At 40.6% G+C, this 13,958-nt stretch overlaps 1 protein-coding gene across 7 annotated transcripts in view; it reads left to right on the top strand.

Annotated features, from left to right (window-relative positions):
* Window positions 1-13,958, top strand: part of mark1 (MAP/microtubule affinity-regulating kinase 1) — a 78,597-nt gene that overhangs the window by 15,149 nt on the left and 49,490 nt on the right. For all 7 annotated transcript variants that reach the window (XM_080450111.1, XM_080450109.1, XM_080450112.1 and 4 more), the window contains exon 3: window positions 198-251. In XM_080450111.1, the coding sequence (XP_080306237.1) occupies window positions 198-251 (54 nt within the window). The remainder of the gene's footprint in view (window positions 1-197; window positions 252-13,958) is intronic.

Genomic DNA, 13,958 nt, shown 5'->3' with positions numbered 1-13,958 from the left:
AATACACTAATTACAATAGAAATGCGGTTATTTAGTCTGTAATTGCCACAAAACTAAGGCAAAACCAAACTGAATATGCAATTTGTAATCTAACGTCAAAATGTGTATTTTATCTCCCATCTATTGACATAATTTTCTCTGTAATAATGTTTGACTCTCTCTCTCTCTGTCTCTCTCTCTACCCCCCCTCCCTCTAGGTTGCTGTGAAGATTATTGACAAAACCCAGCTGAACCCAACCAGTCTACAGAAGGTAAAGGACTTTTCATCCCTAATTACAGACATCCTGTGTTCTCAGTCTACACAGCCTGCTGTTACACAGCGATGAGTCAGTCCAGTGTTAGCACAGCTTCCCTGTCAACTTCCTGCTGCTCTTTTTATTCTGTGGAACCTGGAATGGGACGTTTTCACGCAATGTGATCAGATGTAGTCAGGAGAGAATGGTTGGTTCTCAACCTTTTTTTTTAGCTCTTGTTTGGACCACTAGCATATCGTCGCTGCCGGGTAGAAACCATGTATGTCACCAGAAAGCTGGTCTTAATGGATTAAGCACTTGTTAATACTTCTTTCAGTATTTATAAAACCCACAGACAGACGTAAGAGACAAACTTTCACTTAAACAAAACTTCACAAATAGCCGATCTACAAGCTCACAACCCGTCGCATTGCGGCACGTTGTGAGCTTGTAGATCGGCTATTTTGCTACTTATTTTGTGACACTGTAGTATGACAGTGAGGAATTTTGAACAGTCCACGAGGACCAGCCCACCTCATATGTACAGGTATAGTTACTATACATGTATAAGCAGGCACGTCGCAGTCATTTTTTCTTCACTAAAATGTTTAATCAACCGAATTTATACTTGGTCGTACATGGTTCTGCCCTCCAAAGATTTCAGATCTACAAGCTCACAATGTGTCACACACTTTTAGATCTGCTATTTTGGAGTGCAACGCCACACGCAAAAAAAGTATACCAAACCCGTCACGGTTTAATGTCAAGCTTTTCCCCACACTACGCCTAGAAGTTCAATACATTCATAAATTATTATTTAAACATATTTTGATACATTTAACAAAAGTACAATATGTACCGTATATTTCGAGATTTTTTTTTTTCTAAAACCCCACGGACCTCCTGTAATTATGCTGTTGTCCACTAGTGGTCCGTGGACCACAGGTTGAGCAACAGACAATGCTCTCTCTCTCTCTTTCTCTCTATCTACATCTCTATCTCTCTCTATTGGTCTGTGGTTAAGAGCAGCCAAAAATACTCCAAGCCCCCCACACACACACACAGACACAGACACACACACACACACACACACACACACACACACACACACACACACACACACATGTGCCTTGCTCCTTGTCTAGCAGTCCTAACCAATCACAGCAGAGCAGTGGTTCGGGGACCACCAGTGGTTCTTGAGGGGGTTCCCCAGCTAAATGATGGAGAGTTGGTAACCAAATGGACCCTTATAGATCTTTAACTCTTGAGAGTGTAAAATGCTCATTTTACGCTCTCAAGAGTTAAATTATTGTTAAACATCTGCGTTACTTAGTTAAAGAATTGTTGACGTTTGCCTGTTATCTCTCCTATTGGTACCAACATCAACACAGCATGGAATTGTGGACAAAATCGTATCCAACGACAACAAAATATTCCAAGTCTTGGAGTGGTGTTCTGGTCTGTGGCTCAAATGCCGAATGAATAATGGACCTTGATATGAAAAGCGTTGAAAACCACTGAAACGGAGGGCTTTGGGTTTCCTGATTACAGAGTTCAAATCCAGCTCATTGTGCTGATTAAGCACGTCCACTCCCTCATGCTCTCCTCATGGGGAAGATAAGACCCGGGGGAGCCCGGGGAGTTGCTGCTGCTGCTGTGTGTCGGCATCACCCGCTGCAGGCTTTAATGGGATTTAGCTCATTCCCAGTAGGGTTACGATTCCGGTTCCTTAATGATTCCCTCTTAACCGGCCGATTCCTAAACTTTCTCATTTTCCTATATATTTTAAAAACTATATATTTTTTTTTTTGGCCTTCGTTATGATATTTGATAAACACATTCAAATTCAATCACACATACATATTATTGTAGTGGTTCTCAAAGTGAGGTCTAGGGACCCCCTGGGTTACTTGAGAGGGTTCCAAATGGACCCTTACAGGTCTAACTCTGACAGTACGTTCTAACAGCGGGCGAGTCTCCGGACGATCGCCGGGCGACATCGTCCAAAAGATAAATAAAATCCATCTTTTCAGATCAACATCGCCCCCCCGCCCACTTCGCCTCATCGCCAGTAGTTGCCGGCTCTCATAGACATATAATGCACTTCCGGAAAATACTATCCTGAATCGCCCGCTGTTAAAACGCACCGTCAGTGTATAAATGTGTACACAGAGTGTACAAATTGACACTCTCATAGTAATGGTTTTCCTTGAAATGAAAACGTTTGAGAACCACTATTAGTGTGATAAAAAAATGATTCCGGAAATGCTTCCAAACGTGATGGAACCGATTTCTGGTAAATGTTGAATCCGATTTCTCCGGTTTCTCGGATCCCAACTCTTAATTCCCAGTAAAACTTAAAGAGAAAGATCCAATCGTCCTCACAGACGTGTGCACATCTCACACTTTTATACAGACCAGACACGCCAAGCGACATCGGTGTGAAGTCAAGTCTTCTACAGCAGTGATTCTCAAACGTTTTCATGTCAAGGACCCCCAAAATTATATGTATTTGGCTGCGGACCCCCCCCCCCCCCCCCCATCTCAAAAATATTTTGTGCCAGGGATTTTTGAAAAATAGCAGATCTACAAGCTCATAGTGCGGCACTCAGTGCCGCGCTATGAGCTTGTAGATCTATGAGCTTGTCGATCTTTTTTGAATAGCCAAAGTATAAAATATGGTTAAAGTTGTTAAAATGATTAACTACTTTTATTAACTACTTTTGCTGGCTCATAGCAGGTCTACCGTGGATTGTTATGACATTATTCCTGATAATCACAATCCTCTGTTCAGTGCATGAATGGGATTTTCTCACTTCTGGAGACCACTGTTGAGCTCTATGGCTGCATAATAGTTGCATAATAGGCAGTTGTAAGACACACACACACACACACACACACACACACACACACACACACACACACACACACACACACACACACACACACACACACACACACACCCAAGATATCATGATCTGAAGATTTGCTGCTCCATTCACTTCTTGGTTAACTTATTACTTAAAAAGGCTGTATCTCGGCTCCTGTGTACTTTTGTGTTTACTATGTATTTTTGGCCCAGACAGTTATTTTCAAAGGCAGACAATTAATGTCAACGAGATCACGATGACCTCGTTGACATTTGTCAAACCACACAATGCAACCCTAAGTGATTAGCAACCATCAGGGGATCGATCATACTGGAGATAAATATTCTGTGACTACTTGAAAATCTAAGAAAAATCTCTGGCACTGGGACAACACAGCCAGAAATAAGTCTGGCACTGCATGAGTTAAGGTCTGGGAGCCAATCGGAATAACTTTAGGGATATGCTCTTATCAGGCCTCAAGTTCATCAATAATTGACTCATATTTTAAATATGATCTAATTCCGATTTATTGACTAAATCAGAGTCGAGCGAGTGTTAGATTGGACATGCTCTCACTCCTGTGCCAGTTTTAATCTGAGCCCGATGAATTTGAGTTGCGCAAGTCTTTGTGTGTGTTCTCTCCTATTGTGCGCTTTGTGTACTGTAATCTGTGCGTCTAATCTGAGCACACAATGGGAGCTGTACGTCCAGGCAGTGTCATGGAGCAGTTTGAAAGTGCTCTCTCTCTCTCTCTCTCTGTGTCTCTGTCTCTCTCTCAGTGAGTAATATGGCAGCACAGACGCCTAGACGGAGCGTAGACAGATTGGGTCCCTCTAGTTAATTATTCATTCTTCCCTTCAGATGTCAGCCACAGCTACTGTAGCCTGTGGGGACAGTGGGTAGTCAAGTGGGGCTTTTTTTGTCACGGGTGGCCTAATGTTCACGTGTGTAACGCGTCTGTACGCATGTACAGTGTGTGTGTGTGTGTGTGTGTGTGTGTGTGTGCGCGCGCGCACGTGCATGCTTTTGTGCTAGTGCACATAATGTTTAAATATCTGTGTGTGTGTGCAGTGGTGTAAAGTAACTAAGTATTTTTTACTCAAGTACTGTACTTAAGTACAATTTTGAGGTGGTTTTACTTTAATGGAGTATTTCCAATATTCTATACTTTAACTTCTACGTCTCTGAGGAAAATATTGTACTTTTACTCCACTACAATTATTTGACAACTTTAGTTACTTTGTAGATTTTGATTATTATTACAAAACATACATTAACCACTTCAGCCCTATATACATTTCGGCCATTTGAAAATAGCCGATCTACAAGCTCACAAGGCGTCGCGTGTGAGCTTGTAGATCGGCTATTTTCAAAAGATTTAAATACAGCTTATTCATTTGAAAACTTGTGAAATGGGATTCAAGTAAAACATTTGAGAACTTTTTCCACCTGTGCGTGTGCTTTTGGAGGATGCATGCACACAGTAAAAAAAATTACCCAAATGAACCTGTACGTTGTATGTATGCTCATGCCGCGCCTCTGTGCATATTATTATGTACAGTGCAGCCTAATGCCCTCTGATCAGCACTATAGGTTGCTGTGTAATGGGATATAGACGCGCCATCTGCAATGCAGAAGCTTGTCTTTAATGCAGCGCGGCAGACGTCTCCTGGATGCTATCGATCGTGTGATCGACTCACTCCCGTGTCCTATCCTTGTAAAAGTTCCAGTGTGGATGCATTAAAGGGAAAAAAAGAGAAAAGAAATCTGCCATAACACACAATTCAATTGCATTACTTCTGTGAACATCAGAAGTATTTCCCCGAATCTCGAAACTAGAGAAGCGGGGCATTAAAAAGAATATGGGCGACGTTCCAACATGAATGGAAGATCAGATCGTCTGCGCTTATGTCCACAGTGGTGGAAAAAGTACTCAAATGTTTTACTTAAGTAAAAGTATCAATACTGCAATGTAGAAGTACTCTGTTACAAGTAAAAGTCCGGAATTCAGAATTTACTTGAGTAAAAGTACAAAAGTATTGGTATCCAAATGTACTTAAAGTACCAAAAGTAAAAATACTAAAATGTTTGAAAATAGCAGATCTACAAGCTCACAACGCGTCGCGATGCGACGCATTGTGAGCTTGTAGATCGGCTATTTTCAAAAAGCCCAGGTATAAAATGGGGCTAAAGTGGTTAATATATGTTTTATAATGTAATAAATAATATCTGCAAAGTAACTAGTAACTAAAGTTCTCAAATAATTGTAGTACAATATTTGCCTCTGAGATGTAGTGGAGTAGAGGTAAAAGTACAGAAAATGGGAAATACTCCAGTGAAGTAAAAAATCCTCAAAAGTGTACTTAAGTACTGTACTTGAGTAAATGCACTTAGTTACTTTACACCACTGCTTTTCTTCCCATATGAACTTGGATTTGATCGTGGCAGAAATATGAAAAGTATTGATGCTCCCCTGTAACCCCCAGGGGACGCTTCCTTCCACAGTGTCCACAAAGACAGCTTGTCTTCCTTGATTAAATGAATTAAGTAGCTTATGACACAGATTAAGTACTGGAACTGTTGGTTTGAGATGTGTGGAGACATTTTATATAAAGTCTAGACTGAACAACAACAACTTGACGATTGTACAAATATTCGTTTCGATGAGGTACAGTTACAAAATTGAGGTTTGGCCAATAAAATGGCAATATATATATATATATATATATATATATATATATATATATATATATATATATATATATATATATATATATATATATATATATATGTATGTATATATGGCAATATTGGCAACACTACCAGTGTACATGTTCATAGTGAAAAGATACCATATTAACTTTTAACTAGCTTAGTAGCTATGGAATAGACCTGGTAGAAACGACAGGAGACACTGTAGATAAATTGAACCAGTGACTCAGGAAATTTTACATGGGTAAAGAATGAGACTGGAGACTGTACTGAATATATAATCCACTACGTATGATAGTCAAGGCTTAAAATCAGTCTGAGCTCATCGGACGGAGTAGAGGTGAAATTATTATAATAAATAATACATTGATTGATTAGTCAAATCAAATTCTGATAATCAGTTTAGTGGGGTAAACGTTTTTCTTTTTTATGTATTATACTTAAAAATATACATATACTCATATGTACAATTATATGATGCATGTTATGTAAACATTTCCAATCTGCCATTTACAATTTCACCAACATGTGAAACGCTTATCTTCCATATTCTGAAAGACAAGACAAAGTTTTCTGCTGCACTGCTTTAATAAGCAATTTGAAGTTGGGTTCAAATGTGTATTTTCTAGCATTTAGTACATTACCTTATTTAACCGTTGTTTATAATAGAACATTGTGAGTAGTAGATAGATAGATAGATAGATAGATGAGCTCACAGGGGAAAATTCTGAGACGGCACAGTAGTAAAAAGTTACAGTAGTTGCAGAAGAGTAACATCACAATAAAAACACCCTCAAACATTAATAAAAGTATGACGCATACACCCCTATATACAGTCATCCGGCCTGCTGCAGAACACAGAGACACGGTCAATAAATAATAGAGTACACAGATGCATACACGCTATGCAATCTTTCTGCCTGATGCAGAACAAGAGAGAGAGTAGCAAGGTAGGCCTATAGTACAGTATCAGCACAATCCACAGGTAACGTTACAGATGCCAACAGAGTGGATGTTAACAATATAGTCGCACACCGCAAAAGTTGAGCAATAGCCATGACACATCAGCCCTGATCCACAGGTAAAAAAAAAGATGTACGAGCTTGTACTGTACATCTACTATTATCTACTGTACTAGTATCTACTGTACTATATATTGTACATCAATTTTTTTTGCAAAAGTCTGAATAATATTGATACTTTTTAACAAATCTTCTCTTCTGGTGCTCCCTGGCAAAAAAAAATTAGATGGGGGTCCGCAGCCAAATACATATCAATTTGGCAGAAAAACGTTTGGAAACAAATTACGTAACTAGCAGGTAACAGGGTGGATGTTATTCAATAGTCACACAACGGCGTAATGCTACTGAGTCACAGAGTAGTTGAACATTTTGGATTCTGACAATAATGGGTTGTTCTATGTGTTCCGGGCACACATTTGATGCCCAGTTTTGTTGTGGTGTGTGAACTTTATGTATTGGTGTGGTGTGTGACTGTGTGTGAGGTTTATGGGGCGTGTTGTGATCGAATCACCCCTCTCCTCTCTCTCTCTGTCTGTTACTGGCAGCTCTCTTTCATGTTGTTTCACCCTGTCAAAATGTCACCCATGTCTCTGTTTATGGGCTTAGAAGAGGCAGGCTGGTGGGCGCACCATCTGGCACGGTGCACACGCACACTAGTGCGTCACATACACACACAGTCATGCACGCACAAACGCACACACAAAATATATCGAAACCGACATTTAGAATAACCTGTAAGTGACTTAATCTTGCTCATGTAGGATAATCGAAATATCTATACATTTTCATCTTTATAAATAAATCGACATGAAGTTTTGAATAGAGTATTATAATCGACTACATCGATTAGTCTCATTAATCACTTGACCCTGTAACTTCGTTGTACAATGGCGGCGTTCAGAATTAGTGAAAATAGCCAATCAGCTATTTTCACTATTTAATCATTAATAATAGCCTAATCCTAATCTGGGCAAAGGTTTGAAGTAATTGTGATATTGGGCCCGATTCACTAAGCAGTTTTAAGACCATATTTTTATTTTGAATGTACCGGCATTTACGAAAATTCTGTCTGATTCATTCATCTCTTTCTGTCGGTTAATTTTGCGGGAGGTCCGCTCTTTCTTAAGTCTGCTCCGAGGCTGACTTACATGGGATCAAGGCTTGCGTATGTCTTTTAGAATGCTTTATTCTTCATGCAAAATAGTGCCAAACCTCAAATAAAACATTTATGTGCCCAACATTTGTCAACACATAAAAAAAGAAAGAAAAAAAAGATCTATTGCTTCAATGCATATTATAGACACATGACATGATGCAAATTCAACCGCTTTTTATTTATTTTCAGTTGACTCATTTAGAGCTGAATTATTAGTTCCCTCGGCGTGTTTGCAAGCGTGGCCACAGTTTCACTATTGGGCTTTAAGTTTCATGACAACAATGTCACGCTATTAATTTATATACAGTGGAGGGTTCGTCCAAAGGACAGATTCCCCTCAGTAATCAATAAAGCTCTGATAAAAAAATATCGGATATCTGCTGATTCTAGAATCATCTTTTTACCTCGGCTAAGGTGAGTGAGCAATTGTTCAGTAGAAAGGGCTTATATAATATCCTTGTCAGGCTTTATTAGCCGTTGGTCGTGAGGTTGAACTTTATGAATTAACTTCTTCTTCTCATTACACGCTATTACTTCATTAACATTCAGTGGATCCGTTGCGTGAGGGAGTCGCTTGCCAAAATAAGCTGATCTACAAGTTATCAAGGCGGTGCGTACCGACGCGTTGTTGGTTTGTAGATCCGCGTCCATTTTGAAGTGTGATGACGTTGATGGTCTGACGTTAGAGTTCCCGGTTGTCTTTTATGGTGTTAAATGGGGCGTGGATGATCTACACGGGAGCGCGCTCGTGACTGTCAGGCAAAAATGAGCTACAGCCACGATACACACAAATGAAGGCAGTACACAGCGTTTGGTGAATCGCACGTTAGATTGTGCTTATCGAAAATACACCCTCCTTTAGTCACTTTATTTATACGTTATTTACGACCAGCTTAGTGAATCGGGCCCATTTGATTTGAAGTCCTATCAGTGGGCAAACAAAACTAATTCTGTCAGTATAAAAAAAAAGTACTGGTATGTATTTATTTATATTCTGCCTACTGGCGCCGTCGTAGCTCCTGTTACACCAATATTGATGACCTATTGATTTCTGTGGCACTAGAGAACTCCCTTCCAGGGGAGTGTAACATGAATACGTTTATCTTCACCAAAATTAATTACAGGACTAGTTTGTTTATATAATTGTGTTTGCATTTGTTTATGTGCTAAGGCTTAGACCTGTCACAACAATTACTACTGTACCTAGTTGCCTGATCGAAATTATTACTTGCGTAGTCGTCAGAATTGTTTCCATTCATCTGTAGAAATTAATCTGCTGAAAAATAATAGTCAATCTATTTGTGCTATAAAAACATTTATAATTGAAAGTATACAATTATGAAATACACATTATTGGTTTATTTTGATTATTGGTACCGGTCATTGTCAGTCATTTCTTTACGTATATTTAACCACTTAAACCCCATATGGTTGAGCGGAGTCCCTCAGGGGGCTCTGTACTAGAACGACACGCTGTGAGCTTGTCGATCTGCTATTTTCTGCGAAAGCTTTCCCCCACGATACGGTTGCTGGGGTTTAAGTTGTCAAGTTGTTTGTCATAAATGCCCTCTGCAATGTTAGTTTACAAAGCCTCCAGGGCAAACAGAAATGTCATTTTGAATGATGTTCCAATGTTCAATGACAACATTTATTTGTTTGACAATTAACCGTCAACTAAAATGTCATCATGATGGTGACAGCCCTAGGCCTAGCTACCTGTGCCAGTGGTTTTCAAACTGTGTGCCCAAAGCACAATTGTATTCATAACGAAAATAGCTGATCTGCAAGCTCACACATTTTGGACATTATGAGGTTTCCACCCGACAGAGACGATACCTCGTCCTGTACTGTATTTTTGGGTATAGGATTCGCCTCTGTATAGGGGAATGAGTGCACACAAGGTAATGATATAGCAAAACTAGAAAAAGTGCTCCTCAGAGCACAGGTCTCTGCCAGGTCAGGTAGGTTATTGTGGCCTCCTGGTGGCGCTATAACAGGCCAATGTGAAAAGGGTGGCATTTCTTCCTCTGCCCAGTGGGAATGTGCGTGCAAAATGTCACGGAAAATCGCACGCTGCGTTCATGATTTGGGGCATTTTGTGCAAAACGGACCAATCCTGCAAAATTTGGAAGCAAATCTTAGCCAATCAGGATGGAATATGAAAAAACTGACACATACGTCTCGATCACATGAGTCATGACTATAGAGATACTGTGTACCGATTTGCATGATGTTTGGACATAATCTGTAGGAGTACTGTCAAAAAAATAGTTTTGCCTTCGGCCTGGCGGAGACAAAGAAAGAAAATTCTTAACTTTGTGTATAGTTGTATATTTATAATTAAATAATTTGTGGTTCTCACTCCTGGACTTGTCTCAGGACACAGCAATAATAGTCTGTACATTGAAACTATAAAAAATATAGGATGCCAGGTAAACAAATGAACCTAGCATCTTTCTAAATAACATGCTATCTAAATCACATTTTAACCTTCGCATAAGATGGCATGGTCGTCGAGGCTAGGTCAAGGCTAGGTCAAGTTCTACTGGCTAAAGTGGAAGAGGTGAGTCTTCAGATTACAGCGGAAAATTGGGAGTGAATTTGCAGTTCTTACGACAGATTCTGAACACACACACACCCACACACACACACACACACACACACACACACACACACACACACACACACACACACACACACACACACACACGCGCACTCTAACCTCCTCACTTCTCCTGATAAGGTTCACAGGGTGTTCAAAAGCGCCCAACAGGACAGAACGCAGAGACAGACTCTGTGTCCAAGTAGTATTTATATTTTTAGCCTTGTGAGAGAGTAGCATTTTAACATTATCCACATGGTGGAGAGGCTTGGGGATTTCCCCTTCATTAATGAACCATGAAGTTAGCAGAAGATTAGGTTAGAATGGCTCATAGGGTAATGCCTAATTCATGCTTCATCACATGCTGCGGTGTAGTGTTGATTTTGACAGCAAATTTTAATTTAGTTTTAGTCATAGTCTTTTGAATCAAATTCCATTTAGTTTTAGTCATAGTCTTTTGAATCAAATTCCATTTAGTTTTAGTCATATTTTAGTCATCTGAAATATTTTACTGTTAATCTAGTTTTAGTTGACTAAATAACATAAGATTATAGTCCACTAAATCTACAGTTGATTTAGTCGACTAAAATGTATTTTGGCGGTGCCTTGATGGCGTCGTAATGGCTGATTTTACACTTGGTTGCATGCTGAAAATAGCCGTTCTACAAGCCCACAACTCGTCGCAGTGCGGCGCGTTGTGAGCTTGTAGATCTGCTATTTTCAGAGCACAACACCCTGAGCGCAACCAATCATAAAATGACTTGTCTTTTAGTTCTACTGAATCTCTTCTCCACTAGTCCCTCACTAGCATTTTAGTCTAGTTTTTATTTGTTGACGAAATTGTCAATATGTTAAGTCTTAGCTGTGAGCTTGTAGGTCGACTATTTTTGGGCGCGCGACGCCTGTTGTGCGTATGAGTACGAATCGTGCTTTAGAACTGTGGTTCTCAAAACATTTTCATGTCAAGGACCCCCAAATTGAGAGCTTGCAGATCGGCCATTTTTTGAATATTCGAAGTATAGAATAGGTTTAAAGTAGTTTTAAACTGATTGTGATGCTATTTTAACAAATTTCTGCCTGGGACCCTCTGGAACCCCCCTTCAAGGATCCCCTGTGGGGTCCCCAGACACTACTTTGAGAACCACAGCTTTAGCGTGGGCAGAAATCAGGTCAGCTGAGCTTCCTGGGCGCCCCATGAGAGCCACACCGCCACAGGAAGTGCATCACATGTCACCCGTGGCCACATGCGCTGACGTCATGGTGGTTTTTCAGGCATTTCAGGCCAGAAATAGAACCTCCCCCTCTCTCTCTCTCTTGGTTAATCCCTGCTTTCGCCAACCAAACTCTGATCCCAGCTCCCCCCTCTCCTCTAATCGGTACACAATCGAGTAGGCAAGAGTTGAGATAGGCCTAAGTCAGGGGGTCTTCAACGTTTTTCAAGGACTAAGGACCCCTTAGCTGAGAGAGAGAGATGCAAAATGTGTCTCTTCCTCGTCTCTTCACTCAAGTTGAAATATTGCAAATCAGGTGGAGTTCACTTTCGTGAGCTAAAATGTCTTTCTGCTCCTCAGTGAAAGCAGCTTCATAGGGGTTCAGTGTCTTGCTCAAGGGCACAGGTCCTAGGGTGGTGCAGGCGGGGGTCAAGTTTCACTGCGAAGACCAGGGGTTCGAATCCTGCGGTGCGTCCGGCCTGGCTGGCGTTCCAACGAACACAATTGCCCCGTTTTGGTGGAAGGGAAGCATGGCCGCTTAGGGTGTTGTTCTCAGTGTTGCCATGTCCGCTTATTATAAGTGACTTTGGGCTTGTTTTTCTGTAAAGTTGCTAGTAAATATTGTTTCTCTGGGCTTGTTTCTAAAGTGTAGTTGCTTATTTGGGCTTGTTTCCTAATGTTGTTTAAACCAGTGGTTCTTAAACATTTTCATGGCAAGGACCCCCAGATTAATATGCGTTTGTCCGCAGACCCCCCATCTGAAAATATGATGTCCCAGGGACCCCCCCCCCCCCCGCCCATACAAGATTTGTATTGTTAGAATGTGTAAAAAGTATTCAGAAATGACAATTTTTTCCAAGATTTATTTTTCTTTTTTTGAAAATAGCAGGTCTACAAGCTTGTAGAGCTTGTAGATCGGCTATTTTCAATTAGCTGTAGCCTAGACGCTTCTTTTGGGCTTGTTTTCATAGATCTGGTTGCTTATTTTTCTTAAATCTGGCAACACTGGTACTCTGTCACTGCGTTACAGCGACTCCTACAGGTTGTTCAGGGTGTCTATTCAGTGGCGTGTGGATAGCCTGTTCCTCCGCATGAATTACATCCTCCCGGTGAACACTCCTCACTCACTCTCAGGTGAAAAGAAGGGGCGAACACGTTGTCAGCTTGAAGACCAGCTCTCGTCAGCAAGCAGCACCATCGTGCGATGACTATAAATATTGCTTAGGATAAGCTAAAGCTCTACTCAATAGTACCGAACAGGCTCAATTTTCTTACACGTAGGTCTGTTTTTTTCATTGTAAATTTTTAATGCAGAGGGTGGACATTCAGAATATTGCTCCTATGTGCATTTTTCCATGTCGCTCGCTGTACCACTTGCTGTTATGGACTAGTAATGGGGGTGAGGCTCTCCTAATGGCGGATGTTTACATCTGTCTTACACTGCGGTTGCCAACTAAATGCCGTCATGGCCGCAGGCAGGCGAGCACACAGCGTTGGTCCAGGTTCAGATGAGCAGAATGTGATTAAACAGACCATACACTGTTTGTCTGAGAGGTGTGAGTCATAAAACAAAACGCGTTTTGATTCACATTGACAGATTGAGGAAGAGGAGAAGTGCTTTGATGCAGAGTGTGAAGCTTCAGTGGTTAATGTTACATTAAATGTAACATTAACCACTTAAAGGATCTACACCATGAATTTAAAAAAAAAAATTGATATTTAATATCATATGGTGTATGTCCCTCAAACCTTTTTCAAAAGGTTTGAGCCTAAATCATCACTCAGATATACTCATCCCAAGTCAATTGTCTCTGGCTTATACAGCACTTTCAGCTGCAATACCAAAACGTCCTTTTGGGCAGGGGGGGGCTACTGAGCAATTCTGTCTGGCCATCATCAATGCAATGGCAATGCAAGTGATGTCACTTGCATTGCCATTCTGAAATGGCCTGTTCAGACACGCCCATTCTGAAAATCTCTGAAATGAGAATGAATGACTGAATGAATGTTAAAACACTTTTTTTTTTTGGGGTACAAGAGACACTGGGGAGCCCAAAAAAGACCCCCCCCCCCAAAAAAAAATGAAGCTTCACACTCTGCAAAATACATTTTATATTGCACCTTTTATCCAAAAGCGCTTTACAATGTGCCT

The sequence above is a fragment of the Gymnoscopelus braueri genome (assembly GCF_963280865.1).
Source record: "Gymnoscopelus braueri genome assembly, chromosome: 14".
Lineage (NCBI taxonomy): Eukaryota > Metazoa > Chordata > Actinopteri > Myctophiformes > Myctophidae > Gymnoscopelus > Gymnoscopelus braueri.
Note: the sequence above shows the minus strand (reverse complement) of the source record. Positions and strands in the feature narration are given on the sequence as shown.